Source organism: Caretta caretta, chromosome 6, assembly GCF_965140235.1.
Source record: "Caretta caretta isolate rCarCar2 chromosome 6, rCarCar1.hap1, whole genome shotgun sequence".
Taxonomy (NCBI): domain Eukaryota; kingdom Metazoa; phylum Chordata; order Testudines; family Cheloniidae; genus Caretta; species Caretta caretta.
The window spans coordinates 66,914,893-66,935,443 of record NC_134211.1 but is presented as its reverse complement, the minus strand read 5'-3'; the positions used below and the strand labels follow the sequence as shown (position 1 = coordinate 66,935,443).

General features: G+C 44.1%; 1 protein-coding gene across 2 annotated transcripts; it reads right to left on the bottom strand.

The window, feature by feature from the left end:
* Positions 1–4,052: 4,052 nt before the first annotated feature.
* DNAL1 (dynein axonemal light chain 1) lies at positions 4,053–20,518 on the bottom strand. 2 transcript variants are annotated; one of them, XM_075129674.1, is made up of 9 exons: positions 20,438–20,513; positions 19,864–19,937; positions 16,710–16,748; positions 11,479–11,588; positions 10,364–10,419; positions 8,345–8,400; positions 6,708–6,834; positions 6,123–6,269; positions 4,053–4,384 (listed from the first exon to the last, which is right to left on the bottom strand). In XM_075129674.1, exons 1-9 carry the CDS (start codon positions 20,493–20,495, stop codon positions 4,338–4,340), a joined length of 714 nt encoding a protein of 237 aa, XP_074985775.1. In that variant the 5' UTR covers positions 20,496–20,513; the 3' UTR covers positions 4,053–4,337. The 2 variants fall into 2 exon arrangements, with proteins under 2 accessions (XP_074985775.1, XP_048711079.1); XM_048855122.2 differs by lacking the exon at positions 19,864–19,937 and having other exon boundaries at positions 20,438–20,518.
* Positions 20,519–20,551: the final 33 nt, after the last annotated feature.

The window sequence follows — 20,551 nt, the reverse complement described above, 5'->3', positions numbered from 1 at the left end:
CGTGGCCCAGCCCCTGCCTCCTATCTGACCCGCCCTGCTTCTCGCCCCCTGACGACTCCCCTGGGACTCCTGCCCCAGCCAACCTTCCCTGTCCCCTGACAGCCCCCCCTGCTGGGACTGCTGCCCCATCCACCACCCCCTGCTCTCTGTCCCCTGACCATCCCTGGACCCTCCACCCCTGACTGCCCCATCTAACCCCCCCTCTCATTCCTGACTGCCCCCCTGGGATCCCTGCCCCATCCAACCCCCCTGTTCCCTACCCTCTGACCGCCCTGACCCCTAGCCATACCCCCGAACTCCCTTGTCCAGTATCCAACCCCCCCCTGCAACCTTATCGTGCTGCCTGGAGCACCGGTGGCTGGCTGCGCAATAGCCGCACCACCCAGAGCACCGGGTCAGGCCGCGGCTCTGCAACTGTGCTGCCCAGCTGCCCAGAGCGTATTGCCGGTGGCACGCTGAGCCTGCAGGAGAGGGGGAACAGCAGGGGAGGGGCCGGGCAGGAGGGTCCCGTGGATTGGATGTGGCCCGCGAGCCACAGTTTGCCCACCTCTGTCATACAGCAATATGCTCATTGCTGCCATTTTAATTTGATTAAACTGAATTAGTACCAGGAATCGGAAAGTAAACCCAGAACTTTAGCAATCTGAGCTGTTTAGGTCATTTTATCCATTTTCTAGGGGTCCGTGGTGCTTTCTCTAATCATCATTTCATGCATTTCGTTTAAAAAATATTTACTTGTCATATCTGGGGACTTCACTAAGATGTCACCGTGTGGCAAAGCAATTTAGCTCTTTATCAATATTTATTTTCCAGGTCCTACTTCTAATCTCTTCTGTCCTTTCCCCAGCAGCTATCTAAACCTTTTAGTTGGCTGCCTAGGTCTGTGCTTTAGAAACAACAAATGAATACCCTGCAATCAAAGCTTATAAAAGTACCCTCAAGTCCAGGTCTTTTGGACATTTGTTTTTTTCTGAACAGCTCTCAACCTCCTTAGTTTAGTAGTATATTCCAGAGCTGTGAAGAACTACATTAATCACTCAGCTAAAAAGAAAGTCATGCTCAGGCTAGTACCACAAGCTAGCTACTGGCTAGTAAAAGTCTATGTATTCAAATCTAAAGTGCCTAATTTCTTATAACAATGTAAAGAAAAAGCCAATAAGTACTTCAATTCCACCAAAAACTATGCAAAGAGTTTCCATTGCTACATTTAAAAACAAATAAATATATCATGGCCTTCTCAGTAATGAAGTTTTGAGTTCCAGTGCAGTTCAAGATGATTAGTTATAGGTCCACTGCTAACAACAGAAAAGGAGTACTTGTGGCACCTTAGAGACTAACCAATTTATTTGAGCATAAGCTTTCGTGAGCTACAGCTCACTTCATCGGATGCATACTGTGGAAAGTGTAGAAGATCTTTTTATATACACACAAAGCATGAAAAAATACCTCCTCCCACCCCACTCTCCTGCTGGTAATAGCTTATCTAAAGTGACCACTCTCCTTACAATGTGTATGATAATCAAGGTGGGCCATTTCCAGCACAAATCCAGGGTTTAACAAGAACGTCTGGGGGGGGGGGGTGAGAGTGTTGCTCCAACCCCTCAGACAGAGACAAACACCTACAAGATCTCTATCAGGCATTCTTACAACTACAATACCCACCTGCGGAAGTGAAGAAACAGATTGATAGAGCCAGAAGAGTTCCCAGAAGTCTCCTACTACCGGACAGGCCTAACAAAGAAAATAACAGAACGCCACTAGCCATCACCTTCAGCCCCCAACTAAAACCCCTCCAATGCATTATTAAGGATCTACAACCTATCCTGAAGGATGACCCAACACTCTCACAAATCTTGGGAGACAGGCCAGTCCTTGCCTACAGACAGCCCCCCAACCTGAAGCAAATACTCACCAGCAACCACATACCACACAACAGAACCACTAACCCAGGAACCTATCCTTGCAACAAAGCCCGTTGCCAACTGTGCCCATATATCTATTCAGGGGACACCATCACAGGGCCTAATCACCTCAGCCACACTATCAGAGGCTCGTTCACCTGCACACCCACCAATGTGATATATGCCATCATGTGCCAGCAATGCCCCTCTGCCATGTACAATGGGCAAACTGGACAGTCTCTACGTAAAAGAATAAATGGACACAAATCAGATGTCAAGAATTATAACATTCATAAACCAGTCGGAGAACACTTCAATCTCTCTGGTCACGCGATTACAGACATGAAAGTTGTGATATTACAACAAAAAAACTTCGAATCCAGACTCCAGCAAGAAACTGTTGAATTGGAATTCATTTGCAAATTTGATACAATTAACTTAGGCTTGAATAGAGACTGGGAGTGGCTAAGTCATTATGCAAGGTAACCTATTTCCCCTTGTTTTTTCCTAACCCCCCCAGACGTTCTTGTTAAACCCTGGATTTGTGCTGGAAATGGCCCACCTTGATTATCACACACATTGTAAGGAGAGTGGTCACTTTAGATAAGCTATTACCAGCAGGAGAGTGGGGTGGAGGAGGTATTTTTTCATGCTTTGTGTGTATATAAAAAGATTTTCTACACTTTCCACAGTATGCATCCGATGAAGTGAGCTGTAGCTCACGAAAGCTCATGCTCAAATAAATTGGTTAGTCTCTAAGGTGCCACAAGTACTCCTTTTCTTTTTGCGAATACAGACTAACACGGCTGTTACTCTGAAACCTGCTAACAACAGGAGATCATTAGACCATTCACTGTCTTTTCTAACATGAGCCCATGACAACTACTGGGCCTACTGAGCTACAGATAACTGGCAGAGCTCATAAGGGCAGAAAAGACAGCCCCACATGTTCTTGAAGTGTTGAGCGGGCAGTGATTCTTCTTCCAGTAGATGCAGATGTGTATTCCACTTCGGTGGATGTGTGCTTAGCATGCTGGACCAGAGACTTCTGCCTAGCCGTACTTGTAGAGGGGCAGTGCATGCGCCTTGTGGCTGTGGCCCCTGCCCTAACTATATGAGGTGGCGCCGCCCCAACCCCCTCAGTTCCCTCTCACGGTCTGTGTTTTTCCCTAAGTCGCACTCGTCCCCAGAAAAACTGCGTCTCCGTACTCTGGATGTCAGGTGATGTCTAGCCTTTTATCTTGACAGGACTACCGGTTCATGCTTCGCCTCGCCTGTTCATGTCACATGCAGCCTTCATGAAGGGGCAAGTGGTCTCTACACAGACCATCTCTAGATGGATAACATCCTGTATCAAGACTGAGTATGAGATAGCTTCGGCTACGCCTCCTCTGTGGATATGGGCTCACTCCAAGAGGGTGCAAGTGATGTCCATAGCGTTCCTCAGTGACATTTCCATAGTGGACATTTGCAGGGCGGCCATGTGGTTGTCCACACATACATTTATGGCCCATTATGCTACTACTATATCTTCCAAAGGGAACAAAGGCCTGGGAAGGGCGGAAGATTTAAAAACAATCCCTACTGCAGTAGACTCCAAGCCCCGCTTCCCAGATTGAGGTGCTTGCTTAGAAATCACCACAGCAGAATCCATGTCTGCATCCACTTGAAGAAAAAGAAATGGTTAATTACTGTAAGTGTGGCTCTTCGAGATGTGATACAGACATGTATTCTACGACCGACCCTCTATTCCCTCTGCGTCAGAGTCTCCTCTCATAGGCTTTTGGTGTGAAGAAACTGAGTGGCGTCAGGGTGGCTCCGCCTCAGATAGCCAGGGGAGGGCCCACAAGACATGAGTGCTGCCTCTCTACAGGTACTGCTAGGCAAAAGGCTCTGCGCGGGGCGTGCACACACATCTGCATCACATCTTGAAGAGCCAGTTACAGTTAGTAACTGTTTCTACCTGTGACAGTATTAAAAAAATAACGAAAAGCCTAGCCTGCAAAGAGTCTGTAAAACAAAACACTGTTGTTCTGGTCTCCATGTTTCAAATGATTAAAGAAAAAAAAAGTTCAGCTGCACAGACCGTTAACAAGAAAACCTGTTCTAGCATAACCGGAAAGACAGATCTACAAGCATCACTAAACAGGATAAAAATCAGTACGTAGTTTTAGTTAAGGTCTCTCGTTAAATTAATCAGACAGACAATCTCACTTTCAATAGTCCTCACAGAAGAGCACGTGAAATGTACAAAGTCAGTATCCCCATGTTTTAGTAATTAACTCTTTGGGTGAGGAAAGGAGAGTATGGAGATGAGTTAGTTAAAAAAAATTACCCAAATATTTTCTTTGAAACAAACATTTATACAAAAGCTTTGTGTGCTGAATTGCTCTGAAGAAACTTAAATAATATAATACCACACAAGAAAGAGTTGTGTTAGTTTTCTCCTTCTTCACCTTCTTCTTGTTTAATAACTGGGACACCTAAAACAGAAAGAGAAAAGGCCTGATAAGAATCACTGATGCAGTATCCACTAATGCTAGTCAACTAGGAGTGCAGAGGAGAAGCAAGAACGAGTTTAAGCTGCCACCAGCAAAAAAGGCTTTTACTACTGCTTTTTAACTGAAGACAACAAATCAAGCTTCCCATGCATCTGAGTATCTTCCTCCTGTCCTGATTCTAACTATTGGTTCTTCCTTCACTACCCCAAGCTTCAGCTTAAGAGCTCTCTTCTACGCTGTTGCTTCCATTTCTTGAGTAGCAGGGACTACAGTATATTAGAGCATGGCCTACCAATAATGAGTGGTCAGCGTTCTGCCCAACTGGGTCACAGTGTTTGTGCTGAGACACCACAGTGCAACCATCCCAAGAGGAGAGCTGCACACGTTCTTCTTGGAGGTACATGATCTCGTGCTGACAGGGTATGAGGAACACTCATTAACTCTTAAACCTTGGTGTGTGCCATTCTAACAGTGCACTGGTGTCGTTATGTAAACAACAGTTACCCCTTTGATCATACAAATACATGCCTCACACCAGCTTCTCTATTTAGCTGTCTACTCTTCTCACACAGCACCTGTTGCTCCAGCCCATTCTTCATATCAACATTTCTCTCTAGCCATGTCTCAGTGTCCTCTTTCCTCCCACCTCTTCAATAATTCAGGCTCTGACTTCTCATCCTCTGCTCTTGCTCCCTACACTGATACTCTATTCTTCACCCATTTGCCTGCCTCTCCTACTGCTGCTTTCTCCCCACCACTCACCTCCCAGCTGCTACCCACCCTGCCCACTTTTCCCTCGTGCTGTCCACTATTACCCAACCAACCCTCCATCCTTTAGAAGCCATTCAAACAGAGAAGCTCTTTAGATTTGCCTTAAAGGAGAAGTGAGCTGCTTTTTAAATAAATACCAGAAAGATTTATGATCATCAGCCATTAACAAAACATTAAATATGTTTAAAAACAAAACACAATATTTGAAAATCATTTCCCCTTTTATTACCTGCCAGGACAAGAGCTTGGAATTCTGTGTTTCCCCTGAAAGAGCTGATGACATCCCTAGCCCTAGAATCAAGGTAAAGAACATACCGCGTTGCTATGATCTAGGTGTTTTCCCTCTCACCATCTCTTGTGGGAAAACCCAGAATCCTGAACATGGGCGTTAGGAGATAAATCCACTTACATTATTGGGGTCTCATCATTAAGTCAACATGTGAATTCTACAAGAGATTTAAAATCTTAACAGATATTGTCTCTCAAAAAATCAAAACACATTTCAGTTCACCTCTAAGTTATGCTGTTATGAGTACTTTGACTGGATACTAGTTCAACACATCAGAGCAAGACCCTCTCTGAAGCTGTAGTGATGCAAAGTGACAGGTCTAATTTGAAACAGCTTTTGTTGTACATGAAGTCACTATGAAGGCTGAAGCCAATTCAGAGGAGCTCCACAGCACTCACCCTCTTTCAAACACTCGAAAATCCACTCTCAGAAGAAGTTGAGGCTATGGCTGAACAATTTAGCTTGTGCAGAGGTGAACACATAGTGAAGTAAGTGTTGAAAGGAAAAATAAAGAACGCTGCTCATTGAGTTGGTTCCCACCCCTCCTCCAGATCTTACAGTTGTACTTTTGTGGTGCTGAGCCAATACCTGACTGTTCTCATTACACTAAGCAAAAGATCTTGTACAATAAATGCCACCCAGCTGCTGCTTAAAGCTCACCATCTAGTTTTTTCAGCCTGGGCACTCGTTTGGTTGCTTCCTCGACCCAGCTGCTCTGCTGATCGGCAGAGTATTTCTCTTCCAGTGGATTGCCCACAAACACCAGATCCTCCAGGAATGGCAAGTCTGCCAGTCTCACAAACTCTCCTGCAATCACAAAAGATGTTAGAAATAGACTGCGGAACACAAAAAGCACATCTGCACCAAGGCTGCTTTTCAATACCTGCACAGATACAGACAGGATGTTTTAGGTGAGGAAGGATATGGATTTATTGGGTACAAATTGGGTACCAGGCTGAAGAATGCAGATGACAGATGACAAAAGCAATGGGTCAGATAGATTGTTCAAAGAACAAACCCATGACACAGAAGTTGAATAAACAGACTTTCTCAATATTTTTTTAATTCTCTTGTATGAGCAGGCAATCTGAACAGCTTGTTCATCTCTGCAGGCTCCATGCTAAACTTGCCCATTCAGAACCTTAGAAGCCAGTTTCCCCACTTTGACCCAAGCTGTCTCAGCTGATGCACACTCACCATACTCAGTAAAAAATTTCAGAAGAGAACCTAGGGGCCCAGGCTTACCCCAATCTTTCACCGAATTATTGGACATATAGAGAATCTTCAGCTTCTTCATGACATGGATGCCCTTCAGCTTCTCAATTAAGTTGTATGAGATCCACAGCTCCTCTAATGTATCTCCAACTGCCTCCTGGAAAATTATAACACCTCTCAGAAAAGTGAGAGTAAGTCTTCCTATATTTCCCAGATTATCTCTGCTCCCTTTCTCCCCTCCAGATACTATGTCACACAACAAACAGAACCAGATCTTTCAATATTCCTTGTTTTCTTTTAAGCAGGTTCCTAATTCTGGATGACAAAGCTTCAAGGAAAGAAAATCCCAAGTTTTGAAATAAATCTCTCAGCTTGTTTAGAAAAATAAATCAAGACACTAGCAAGATATATTGAACATCTGAGCAGAGCAGAGTTCTACTCAAGGCATATGGAGAGAAAGGAGATATTTTAGCTGCATGTGGAGAGTTCTGTAGTGCTAGATGACTGCAGTTCATCAACCGTTTTAGAGGGTTTAGTATGTAATATAAGGGATTGCATAGTTTCAGACAAGTGCATGCTTATATCTGCAGGTTTCAAATTTCACTTTCTGTCCTCAACAATCCTCCAGCAAGAGGAGAAAGAGAGGTTACTTACCATAACTGTTGTTCCTTCAGAGTCGCCTCTGTGCATTCACACCTGTGGGATACAGCAGCCCTGGTGTTGAGTGGAGGAACTGCCTTGAAAAGCCATATCCTGCAAGCAGGAATGCACAGAGGCTCTTGAAGAACAAACTCGTTCCTTTATTTCTTTGGTTTTAATTATACAGACATCTTAGCACAGAGGTAATAAAATTGACCCTGATATGCTTCCTCTTCTCTAGATCTTTGCCTTGTTATCTATATTTCTACCCTTGCCTCTCTGCCACATGCCTTTTATCCCATTGTTCAGCGTGCCAAACACCCCTGTGATAGGTAGAGTCACAATGTGATTTACAGGCAGGCCAATGTGTGCAGTGTTTGACCACGATACCAAAAGCACCTTCTGTCAGGAGATGAGATTCATATAAGCAAAGGGAGCAGAAGTTATAATTCATATAATGCCACTGGAGTTTATGGTGCTTTACACATAGATAGAAAATGCAGACTCTCTACCAATGGATCTTACAATCTAAGGGCCCGCTCTTGTGTGCAGAATCTCATGTTATGGGAAATGTGTGTAGAGGGCCTTACAGGATCATATCACAGGTTAGAAAAACAGCAAAAGCAACAGCAAAGGGGTCTGGGAAAGTTGGCTGATTGAGACAATATAGGTAGCAGATAATGCATATTTAAAATGAAAAATGTTCCTCTTAAGCTTATTGGGGGATTTAAATGTTTTATTTGGTGGATTAGCATTTAAAGTCTGTAAAGAGGGAGGGCATTTTAAGGAGAGATTTCAATGAAGAGAGGGTGGTTGACTAGCACAAGGGAAATGAAAGATTGCTCCACGCATTATCAGCAACATGTAGTAAGTAAGTAAAACAAAATAAATGGTTAGGCACTAAGGTTGAATTATGTGAAGAGAGATGCAAGGGTAGGGAAATCACTCTTCCCCTATGCCTTGATGCAAGAATTACGTAGCACTTCATTGCTCAATTTAATAAATGTAAACTACAAAAAGGGACATACCAGCCCATTCAGATTCTTTATGTTGTTTCTCCCCAATGAAAGAATCCGCAAGTTTTCTGCAATGGAGGGAGAACAGCTTCTTATTAACAAATGACTGGTGCTTAAAATATAAAGAGCGGTTGGAAATCTGACAACATCCTGTATACCACAGACAAGAGAGGTTTGTATTCTGAACAGGCTATATTAAGGAAGAATGACATATCAGAAGCAAACTACATACTGTTCTATATATAGATTGTAATGAATGGGTGGAGTGGATGGCTCAAGTATGGGTATTAGAAAGTCTCATCTGTAGGCTGCCTGTTCACATCCAGTCCAGGTAGGGATTGAACAAAACAGGCTGCCATTCTGGTGTTCTAGTGCTCATGTGCGTGAAGCAAGATTAAATTTTTGGTCCTGATCTTACTTCCCAGGCCAGGAGGGATTGGGACCACTACTAAGGAGGCAGACTCAATTCCTGAATAGGAGGCAATACCTGGTATTTATAGCAACTTGTGTCTGATTAGAAAGAGGTCAACTATTTTGGCCCGTGAGATTCTAGTAGTAATACAGCCACTCTGATGAGATTTATTTTCAAATTGCCTATTCTTGTTCAGTCACAAATTGTTCTTGTGATGTGCCAGAACACCTGAAGCTATCAAAAACAAAGAGTCTTTTTCGTGAAACTTCATTTCCAGCTGTTCTTCCAGATATGCACAAAAACATTCTATAGTGTCTAGTTAGGTTAACCTCTAATCAATGGTTTCCACGGCTAGTTCAAGCCCTTTCTCACGATGTGCATTTGAACTAGGCATTAATTACCTAATGATCTTGTTTTTCTCCTGTTTGCACAATGATGAGAAATACAGTATGTACTATTCAATGACGAGGCAAATGAATATTCCACTCATGTACCAATGGCTGCTGCAGAGAAAGCACAGCAGTTGTTTAGAGTGGTTGGGATGGGCTTTGGGTTGGTCAACAGTGACCTGTCCTGGCCAGCCACACGTGTAAGTAAAGGAAGGTTGTGATGACAGAAGGCCTATATACAGGAGGTGGAAGAAAAGGGGAAATAGATGGGCTTTCATGAAGAAATCCAGGTGCAACTGGAATTCTTAATGAAATCCCAGGATCTGTACAAATCCTGGACATATTACTTTCTGTGAGAAGAATACGATAGGGTGTAATGTCAAAAGGTGGTTAGGTGACGTCTTTGGAAGGGAAAAAGTAAATGCCACTCATAATACAGCAAACCTGAAGCCTATTGGAACCATGTTACCTTGAATTTCCCAAACTCCCCATCCCATGGAAAAAGACTCTAGATCTAGCCAAATTATCCTCATCTTCTCTGAAACCACGATGAAAAACTATGGGTATGTTTTCCAAAAGCACTTAACATTGACCTTTTGAGTATCTGTTCAGTTATTATAAACCTTAAAATATAAAATTGGTGAACTGATGTTACCTGAAATGACGTCCAACTGGGGAAAATATTACTCCTTAAATATTCTTGTACTCAGAAATCCCAAACGTTGCAGGAAGCAAGATTTTCCCCAATGTAATATTGACATTAAGTAAAACACAATTAAATGATTCAACCTGGCCTAAGCCTCATCCCTCAAAGGGAGCTAGGCACCTAAGTCCAGGCTGGAGGGAGGCACCTCCCCACCACTCAGGATGTACAGTCCTGAACTCTCCCATAGAGTTAGGTGCCTCAGCCAGGTTGGCACTTTCTTAAGGAAAATGGAGGCAACAGTGCCTCCCTATAGCCAGTGGCCCATTGGTTAAAGCACTCAACCAGGACGTGGGAAGATGTGGGTTCAAATCCCCATTTTGCCTGATGTGAAATGGGGACTGGAACCAAGGTCTCCCACCTTCCTGGTGAGTCCCCTTTATTTATTTATTTTATTTGGAAGCGGGGTAATGAAAGGTGATATCAGAACAGGATGTCAACAGTTGGCCATGTGTCACAAGCTATGGAACATATCTAATCCAAGCAGTTAGAATATAAGCACCATCAGTCATTGACATATCACTTACTTAGGCCGTTCAGGTTGGCGATTTTTTCAATGCAGTTTGTAGACAGAGACAACTTCCTTTAAAAGCAAGAATAATTAACAGCTTATATTAACAGAGCAACAGGAATCACTGGATCAGAAGAAGGCCCTCTTACAAATAACACTTGTTAGAATGAAATCACATTTTACTCTTCTCTTATTATGTAGTAAACCACTGGATACAAGCACAATCCTGTTCTCCTCAAATCATCCATCTCTGTAAGATTTAAATTTCACTTTTTTGGGATTCCACCACCATTTTTATACCATATGTGTGGCATCCTCCTTTGTGTGCCTGACTCAAACCAAAGACAGGTTACAATATTTCCCAAATTTTTCTTTCTGACGCTACCAATTAGCTCTATTTTGTCCTCCTCCTTCCTCATTCATATGGAGTCAAATGTTTCTCTTGGACATATTTTGGTCAAGAGCAATGCCAGGAGCAGCAGCACTATGAGCTGTCATGGATGCTCTAGGCCTTAATACTAGGATTCCTACTCCTTTGGAGAACCAGGACCTCAGCACAAGTCAGTCATTAAGCTGTTAAGAAGGTAATACTGCAGCAAATGAATTTCGGTACTATTACCATATGAGATTGAATCTCAAGACTTCTATTTCTGAACAGCAGTTCCTAGAGAAAGCCTGAGCATCTGGATGTGGTGGTGTAGACTTTGGCTCACAATTTCACACAAAAAGGTTATGCAGCCACAACAGTTCAGGAGTCTTCAAAGGGACCATATGATTGTCCACGGCCTGATGGACTCCAGACATGGGACAGAAATTATTCACTTCAATGCCATCTACCAGCCATTCAATGGACTGATATTAATGCTGAGTTCGCATTAATGTCTGAGAGAACTAGGTTCTGCCTTCTCAAGTAAGTGGCAATGATATTACTAAGCAGAAGAACAGATCTATGTTTCTGTGGGAGAAAGAAGAGAGCTTAGGAAAAAGGAGCGGTGTTGGACTGAAGAGATATTTTGCTCACAACTAGAGGTAGTAGAGGTAGAGGAGAGAAAACCTAGACTTCAAAAAACCAGAAGTGATGATTAAAAATTGACTGTTTCCAGGTTTGTTTGTTTGTTTAACAGAACTTACTCGCAGTTAACAAGTGTGGACAGAGATGCATCCATCTTCTCTACAGGAGGAATCTGGGCATATAGTTTCACCTCCTTGGCCTCCGATGCCTTCTGGCCATTTTTTTCTTCCTGAAGAAAACAAAGAATGAAAAGGAAGGGCAAAAAATGAGACACTGATTGGAATCTGCAGTTGTTATAAAAATTATTCCTAATCTTCAAGAAAACAGAAGAAAAAGGGTTTAAAATCTTGTTTGTATTTCCTGGTGTTGTGGTTCATCTGAATTACACCTCACTTCCAGCAACCCAGACCCTCACTCAACTGTGTAATTAACAGGGATGAGAACAGACACACACACAAAAACCCTTTAATTTAAAGAAAAAGAAGAGAGAAGACTGGCTTATTTCCAGGATATAAAAATGCTTATCAATGCATGTATTTTTAAAAAAATTTACAGGGAGGATCCCTGGATCAGATTCAGGATTTTAAGTCTCCAGCAAACTCAGTTGTTTCCCTTAGCATCTATTCTTCCTCTCTGCCCTTTACACCTACTCATCTCAGTCTGAATTAGGGGCCAGACACAGCAAAAATATATACCTAACAATAGCGCTAGGTTGTAGAAAACCTACTTCCCACTACATCAGTTTCAGGGGAACTCAGACAAACTGTATTATTGATCTGGGCTCCTCATAGTTCTGAAAAAAGAAAGCTCATGAAGCTTATGCTCAAATAAATTTGTTAGTCTCTAAGGTGCCACAAGTACTCCTTTTCTTTTTGCGAATACAGACTAATATGGCTGCTACTCTGAAACCTGTCATAGTTCTGAGGAATGCATATTTCCAGATCAGTGACAAATCAGCTACCAAAAGGTCTAGGTGTAAGGCACAAAAGTCTCAAATCACAATCTGAAATCAGTAAGTCTCAAAGCATAGATGAAATTGTTAAACAGTAAACTGAAGAACATTCACTTTTGGTGCTAAAAAAAATTAAACTTGAATGGGGACTGGGAGTGGTTGAGTCATTATACTAAGTGAAACTATTTCCCCTTGTTTATTCCTCCCCACCCCCAACTGTTCCTCAGACATTCTTGTTAACTCCTGGAAATGTGCTGGAAATGGCCCACCTTGATTATCACTTCAAAAGGTTTTCTCTCTCCCCACCCCACTCTCCTGCTGGTAATAGCTCATCTTAAGTGATCACTCTCCTTACAATGTATATTTTTTCATGGTCTGTGTGTATATAAAATCTCCTCACTGTACTTTCCACTTTATGTATCCGATGAAGTGAGCTGTAGCTCACGAAACCTTATGCTCAAATAAATTGGTCAGTCTCTAAGGTGCCACAAGTACTCCTTTTCTTTTTGTGAATACAGACTAACACAGCTGCTACTCTGAAACCTGTCATTATTTACAGTGAAGACAAGCACTCAAAAGTTAGGAAATGCCAGATTTATGAATGCTTGTGTAGACTTAATTCTGCTTCCTTCTGCATCCACCTCGTGTATCTCCCAGCATTTGAAATAGCTAACATAGGACAGGTGCTGCCCTGGGGGGAAGGGGGAAAGGAGAGGAGGGGCCCAGGGTGTGTGTTGCAGAGTGAGCCTGCCCAGCATTCACCCTGCAGCAGTGACTCCTGTCTCATGGGGCTGCCTGGGCTTGGCTCCCTGCTCTTGGTGTTGTGACCTGGTCCCTGGTGCTTGAGGTTGCAGCACCGCTCAGGTTTGGCCTGTCTGACCCACTGTAGATGGAGACAGAGGATCAGATGGCCCAAACCAGAGAGGGGTGCCAAGCCCAGCCAGCCCTATGGGACAGGAGCCATTTCAACCAGGTCTGGGAGTTCGGGGGGGTCAAAGCAGGGCAGTCCCATGCAGTGTTCCCTCTAATTTTTATATCCATGTGCCGAATTAATTTTGTTATGTGCACCCATATGAAGGTGACATGTAGTGGGGGTGGGCCCGAGGGGTTCAGAGTGTGTGTGGAGGGGCTCAGGACTGGGGCAGAGAGTTGGAGTACAGGGGGATGAGGGCTCTGGGTTGAGGTTGAGGGGTTTGAGGTGTGGGAGGGGGCTCAGGACTGGGGCAGAGGGTTGGGGTGCAGGGGTGAGGGCTCCAGCTGGGGGTTAGGGCTCTGGGGCGGGGCCGGGGATGAGGAGTTTGGGTTGGAGGCTGCCCCGGGGCTGGGGCCAGAGGACTCACCCCAGCCCTCTCCCCACCGGCAGCAGCTCTTGGAGAGAGATGCTTCTCCCCGCCAGCAGGAGCTACGGGGCCAGGGGAGAGGCTCCTTTCCCTGAGGCAGCCCTGCATGCCCCAACTTGCTCCCCTCTCCACACCCCTGTGGCTGTGCAGCTGCGCGGTCCTTTATAGCCTGCTGCGCGGCCGCACAGCTTAGAGGGAAATTAGGTCCCATGACACCCAAGACTATTGGGAGGTCTGATCCTGTGCACTGAATAAGGCAGGGGTCTTTGAGAAAACAGTATGTGATCACGTCATTAAAGACTATCTTAAAGCATATGAAGAAGGGGGCTGGATTTAGGCTGGGTAGGCAACCATAAAAAACTGGTATTTCCTAACTTTCAAGTGCTTGACTTTGCAACCAAAGTAATGTTCCTCTAATGTAATTTTTTTCTATGTAATTTCCTAGGGTTTGGTGGTGGTGGTAATGGGGGGGGGTATTAGGGAAAAGGTAAAATCAAGTTTAATTATATGCAACAAGAAGTTATAAATGCCATCAGCATCACGATTTGAATCACAGACCTTCACCACTTGACTTACTGAACTAACTACATACTAGAAGCAGGAGCAGGCATTTATTGCAGAGGAAGAAGGACCACTGGGTCCAAGTACTAGGTCTTGGGGGTAGGTCAAGGGGAGCAGACAGAGGATAGACTAACCCAGCTCTCTCCCACCACTCTCCTCCAGGAGTTGTGGGGAGCTCCAGGTCCATGTAGTGCCCTGAGAGGTTGGAAAGGGATGCTGGGCCATGTGCTAGGGCTGCTGGGTAAGCATGTATGGAGGGGGGAGCCTGGCATGTTTCCTCTCTCATGGGTGCCTCCAGAAAGGTATATTGGCCACTTGGTCCACATGCCAGGTCCTGGGGTGTGAGAAAACCCAGGCTGTCTCTTTTTCCCTCCTTCTACTGCTCTAGCTGGGTCTCTGCTGTTGCTACTATGGTGATGTTAGCCCAGTATCAGAACGTTCATGTGCTTAGCTATTATTTTGACAGTGTCCCTGTTCTGAAGAGTTTATACTGTAAACAAAATAAACTTGCATATAGAAGGAGAAACAGGTTGAAACCAGGAGGGACTCAGTCAGATTCTATCACATCTCCCAAGGACATAGATTGGGAGTAGAGAGAAGAATAGTTAAGAAAAAGGAGTATCCTGAACTGAAAATCCAAACATGGTAACAAAGCTCTACTATCCTACTCTTAGGTTGTGCCTATACACTCCACACCAAGCCCTGAACCTTCTAGAACAACGGTTTTCAAGCGGTGGGTCATGACCCAGTACTGGGTCACGGAATGTAAAGCACTGGGTCACGGTGACTCTGGTCAGCACCGCCAACCAGGCCGTTAAAAGTCCTTTTGGCGGTGCTGCCTGGGTAAGGCAGTCTAGTTCCTACCTGTTCTGACACCATGCTGTGCCCCAGAAGCGGCCAGCAGCAGGTCTGGCTCCTAAGTGAGGGGGCCATGAGGCTCCGCGTGGTGTCCCCGCCCCAAGCACCGGCTCCACACTCCCACTGGCCGGGAACCGGCCAATGGGAGCTAAAGGGGGCGGTGCCTGGGGGTGAGAGAAGCGCGGAGCCGCTTGTGAGCCTCCGCCTAGGAGCTGGACCTGCTGCTGGCCGCTTCTGGGGTGCAGCATGGTCTGCGGTGCCAGAACAGGCAGGAAGCCTGCCTTAACCCCCACACTGCGCTGCTGACAGGGAGCTGCCCAAGTTAAACCTACGCTCCAACCCCGTGCCCCAATTCCCTGCCCCAGCCTTGAGCCCCCCCAACCCAGAGCCCCTTCCTGTACCCCAAACCCCTCATCCCCAGCCCCACCCCAGAGCCCTGACCCCCTCCTGCATCCCAACCCCCTGCTCCAGCCCAGAGCCCCCCCAAACCCTGAAGCCCTCATTACCAGCCCCACTCTTCAGCCCTCACCCCCACACTCCAAACTTCTGCCCCAGCCCTGAGCCCCTCCCACATCCCAAACCCTTCATCCCCAGCTCTGTTGGGTCGCGGGCATCAACAATTTTCTTCAACTGGGTCAGAAAAAAAGTTTGAAAACCACTGTTCTAGAAAGTAAAACAGTATAAATAACTTCTCTAGTATCTGGAAGGAATTGAGCATGTGTGTCACACCCATGATTTCCACATTGAGGTCAGTGCAAAAATTCCCATGGATTTTGGATCAGGTCTCTGGACTATTTTCCATACCATTGTCTGATATCACAACTGTGTGATCTCCAACAAACAGAACTTTCTAGAGGGTTCCTGGCTTAGTGTGAAGGCACTTAGTACATAGGCACATCCCACGAAATGGAGATCTATACTAAGTCTAATAGTAAAAGAATAATATATAATAAACTTGTTGCTCATTTAGACTTTGCAGAGCGGATAGTGCAGTGGATCTGCATGCATGGGGAAAAACACTTATGGATGATACTGATGTAAGTCATCTTTAACCTTTACACTGTTAAAACATTATAAACAGGGAAAACACTTAGTTTTGAATTCAGACTTTTTTTAAAGTTACTTATGGGAGTTTTTGCTTCATGCACTGTTCAGATAAAATCTTGGCTCAACTATGTCAATGGCAAAACTCCAATTGACTTAAATGGGGCCAGGATTTCATCCTTGATTATTTTGTGCTAGGGATAAATTCTAATTAGGTGATCAAAATTGAACAGAGTATAATTAGACAGAGAAAATCAAAAGACATACTGCAGAGAAAAACCTCTTTGTAGTATCAGATCTTCTGTCAATGTACAATCTGGCAGTGTTAGGCCAGATACTAAAATACAGTTTTCATGGTCAGGACAATTTAATAGGAATAGCACACATGGGTTCATATGAAATTGATTTCAGTGAGACACTAATAAAATAATGTTGTTTCATGAAGCTTCTTTTAGTGGCAGATGTTTCAAGGAAATTACCTTTTCTACATTATTGTAATGAATTTATCAAACTGGATGAAACCATCCTATTTACAACTGAGATCCAAACCACAGAGTACTACTGAGACAACCACAGATACTTCTCTTGTACTTACCCATCTGGCTAGAGCTTCTTTAATAGTTGTTGCTTTTGCCTAAACAAAAATCAAAAGAAGAATCATTATAATTTTGTTTGGCTGAATTGTTCATTGCAGAGCTAGTTTTTTCCCCTTAAGTTCCATGGTCTCTCTTCCTACAACTGATCCTAAGAAGCAGAAATGAAGAACCCCCTTCCAAAAGCTACTTTTAATTTCATTCAGTGAGTCGTTCAATAGCAATTTTAGAAGTGGTGCAGTAAGTTTGAACATACATGCACAATTTCCCCAGGAGACCAAGCACATCATCTTCTTGATCTTGCCTGCTCTCTGTAGGCATGGGTAGTACAGGGCTTGGAATATTGGACCAAGTTCTCTGCATCTCTGGTGAATCTCTACTGAAGCCAAAGGAGTTATATGGTGGTTGGGGTATTGCAGTAAGGTATACCAAGTTTCTGCTGATGAATTTGGCTTAATGCCTTAGCAGATCACACTTATCACAGAGCTTTCCCATGTGGAAATTTGCTAAGCCTTTTTGAAACATACTAAGGAATACTTTGTCCTTTCTGCACAGGGTCAGGTGTAGCCTGTGGGATTTTCTTATTTTATTTTTATTTCTCCATCAACTATCCTATGCTTCTAGGCACCTCAAATTATTGAAAGTCACACTGTGTTCAATTAAAAAAAGAAGTGTGAAAGCTACCATACAATATTCATTTAATGGACTGACCCACAATAACAGCAGAAACTTGGTATACCTGACTGAAATACCCCAACCACCATATTGAGGCCCATTGCAAAACCCCACTAAATCCTCTACCTATTTCTATCCTAATGCCAGTGAAGAAAGGTAGCATGCCCAAAATGTTTAAAAAAATCAAGGCTCTAAAGGACAAAGGAGGGAGAAATGTTTCAGAGTCAAGGATCTCTCAGAGAAAACAACCTGTCAACTGCTTCCTCACTTTAAAAATCAAGAGGACTCCAGCTTGAACACCTCTGCTAATCTTAACTGTACAGTACAGCACAGGGAGAGATTTTCTGGTAGCTGAACAGATCAGAGAACACTAATGTTATGTACTTTATGTCCAATGCTCCACTCAGCAACAGGCATCCCGTTCTCACTAACTTTAGTTTCTGAATGGTCTCATCATGTAACCCCCATGTAGAGCATATTATGCTAATGCAATCTCTATAATAGTATGCTATTATTATGCTCTATAATTATGCTAGTGCAAAGCATCTATAATAGTAGAAAGATTAGATTTTAAGACCCTTGGGTCAAGATCCATCTTTTTGTTCTGTGTTTGTACAGAGCCTTGCACAACAGGGTCCCTGTCATGATTAGGACTCCTAGGCATTATGGTAATACAAATAACTAATAATGATAACAATAACAACAACAACAGCAGCAGCAGCTCTAGATACAAAAGGAAAGTACATGCGCTTTTTCTCAGACTACAGAACATATGCATGGCTAAAACTGCTGAGTGGTCAAAGTGATCCAGAATCTAACAAAATTCCAAACTTGTGAACCTGTGTCTCAACTGGCAGGTATGTTCCTTCATTTGGGGATGCAGATATAAACTTCACCAATTTTTCCAGTTGCTTCCCCAACCCACCACCATCAACACAATCTTATCTAGATTAAGCTACTGCCATCTAGCCTTTATCAATGTCTAATCACCTAAAAGACATTTGGTAATTTGTTCCACCACACTAGCTGAATCAAACACCAAGAGCATCATAGGGCTGAGAATCATTCCTGAATTAAGAACACTGCATCCCTCCCTCACTAACTTTCACAACTCTATCAGTCCCTGTGAAGGACCACAGATGAGCCAACAAAAGTACATGTCTTTTAGATTTTCTGCTCTTTGGGACATGATCTGTCATTTATTATATGCTTGTTCGATGCCTAACACAATGGGCCCAACTTGACTGCAGCATTCAAATGCAACTGCAATAATAAATATTAAATAACTGGTTCAAAGGGAGGTGACAGATATAATAAAATCAGCCTGAACTCTTGATCTGTATCACTCACCATTAAACAAAAAGATGACTAGTACAGTTTCTTTCCCATACTCTAGCCTAAAAGCTGACTGCATTTTAAATTTAAATAATCCATGTGATATAATTTAAATATAGTGACCAGTTTCTTTCCTGACTTCTTCAGATTTGCACCCCTAACCGTCCTGCCTCTCCCACTGCTGACACCTGGCTTGATGCTGATGGTGAGGATGAAAACTAGAAACAGGGAAATAGGTCATCTGGGTAGCACAGATCAGAGATCAGGGTTTCTTGGAGTGGGTTCAAATTCACTCCAGCAAGAATACCAATATGGCCTGCCTTCTTCCTACTGGAAGGCTTCACTGATCCCACGCATGGTGCACCAACTAGCCTTGCTATAAATCTCACATGAACCAGCCCAATACTAGGCTTCCTTCACCTGGGAACTGGCTGCTTTCTCAGAGTGACTCAGGTTAAAGGAGATTAGATTGCTGAAAGGAATGACAAGTAATCAAAATGTTGCTGCTGATTATGCCAAATGATCAAGGGCTGAAAATGTCACCCTTGACAGCTCACATTGATGTTACAGGAACAAGAACAACAACAAATAATCTAAGGAAAAAATAGAAATCTGCACACACAGAGGATTGGTAAAATATAATAGAAAAATATTAAATAATCCATGCTCTGCCCCCTCAATGGAATCATTTCTTACAAGGGATCGTTACAGAACATTTACAAAAATTCAACACATACAGCAATGTTCCCAGGGGAAAAATAGATAAGTGGGGTTCATCCTCATTTTTATGCATTTAATTCTTCTTGGTCATTTCAGTCAAATAAAACCACATGGAATTTCACAGGAAAGGGAGCTGTAATCAGGCTAGTTAAAATAGACTGTGTATTTACTACAGTCTTCAAAACATCTATTAATTCTGCATTTTAATGATGGTGATTCCTGGCACTCAAGCAGCTCCAGGAGGAGGCATAAGATCATTTGCTCCTGCTATTCTGATCTAGCCCTGGAATAATTCTCTTTCCAAGACACAACCTTTTTCTGGTTTATTTGTTTCTTTATAACAACCATTCACAATTGCAGGAAATAACCCCAGGGCCCTAGATAGCAGGCCAGTTTATGTGTTGCCCTGTGGCCCACCATTTATACCTCTCCAGGAGTTGGCTCTGCTACCAAGCAGTTCACTCCACACCAACACCCCTTGCAGCTCCCGTTGTAGGGGCCTGTCAAGGAGAAAGGGGGAACAGCGACAGCAAGTTGCTCTCTGGCTATTCTGGACTGCAAAACACCCTCTAGGATGCTGTTGCAGCTGAGAGCCAGTTAGAACAACCCTGAGGCTGCTCTAACTTATGCTGGGGGCCAGATGGGTTCCTCGCAGGGCTCAGAATATAGGAGGGGCAAAGGCTCCTCCTCTCTGTGTCGAGAAACACGGAGAGTCGGGCCCAACTTTGCCACGTTCAGTGAAATATGCTCCAATGGCCAAGCCAGGCTCCCCAGGCCCCTTTCCCTCCCCTTCCCACAGCCAGGAGGGCCCACTAGGTCCCCCAGCTCCTCCTCCCCCCCCCAACCAGGTCTCCTCAATCCCGCCTTGCTGCCCCCGCCAGCAGAGTCACCTCCTCTCCCCTTCAGTCACCCCAGCCGGCCAGGTCCCGCCTCTCCCCTTACCCCCAGCCCCTCACCGCCCCCTCCCCCAGCTCCCCGCTTCGCCTTTGAACAGACTCACCATTACGGTTGCTACTGTCGCTGATTCGGTTGCTATGGCACGCAAGTCTCCCGCGCATGCTCAGCTGCAGTAAAGGCGAGGAGCCGGGGATCATAGAGACACCACGGCAACTAG

Bases quoted from the DNA above. Each gene is read 5' to 3' on its own strand.
- DNAL1 (XM_075129674.1), bottom strand. From the start codon at position 20,495: ATGCGCGGGAGACTTGCGTGCCATAGCAACCGAATCAGCGACAGTAGC. The intron at 11,589-16,709 runs GTAAGTACAAGA...TGTTTTCTTCAG, and splicing joins AAGAAGCTCTAGCCAGATGG to GAAGAAAAAAATGGCCAGAA. The intron at 4,385-6,122 runs GTGAGCTTTAAG...TTTCTGTTTTAG, and splicing joins CAGGCTGAAAAAACTAGATG to GTGTCCCAGTTATTAAACAA.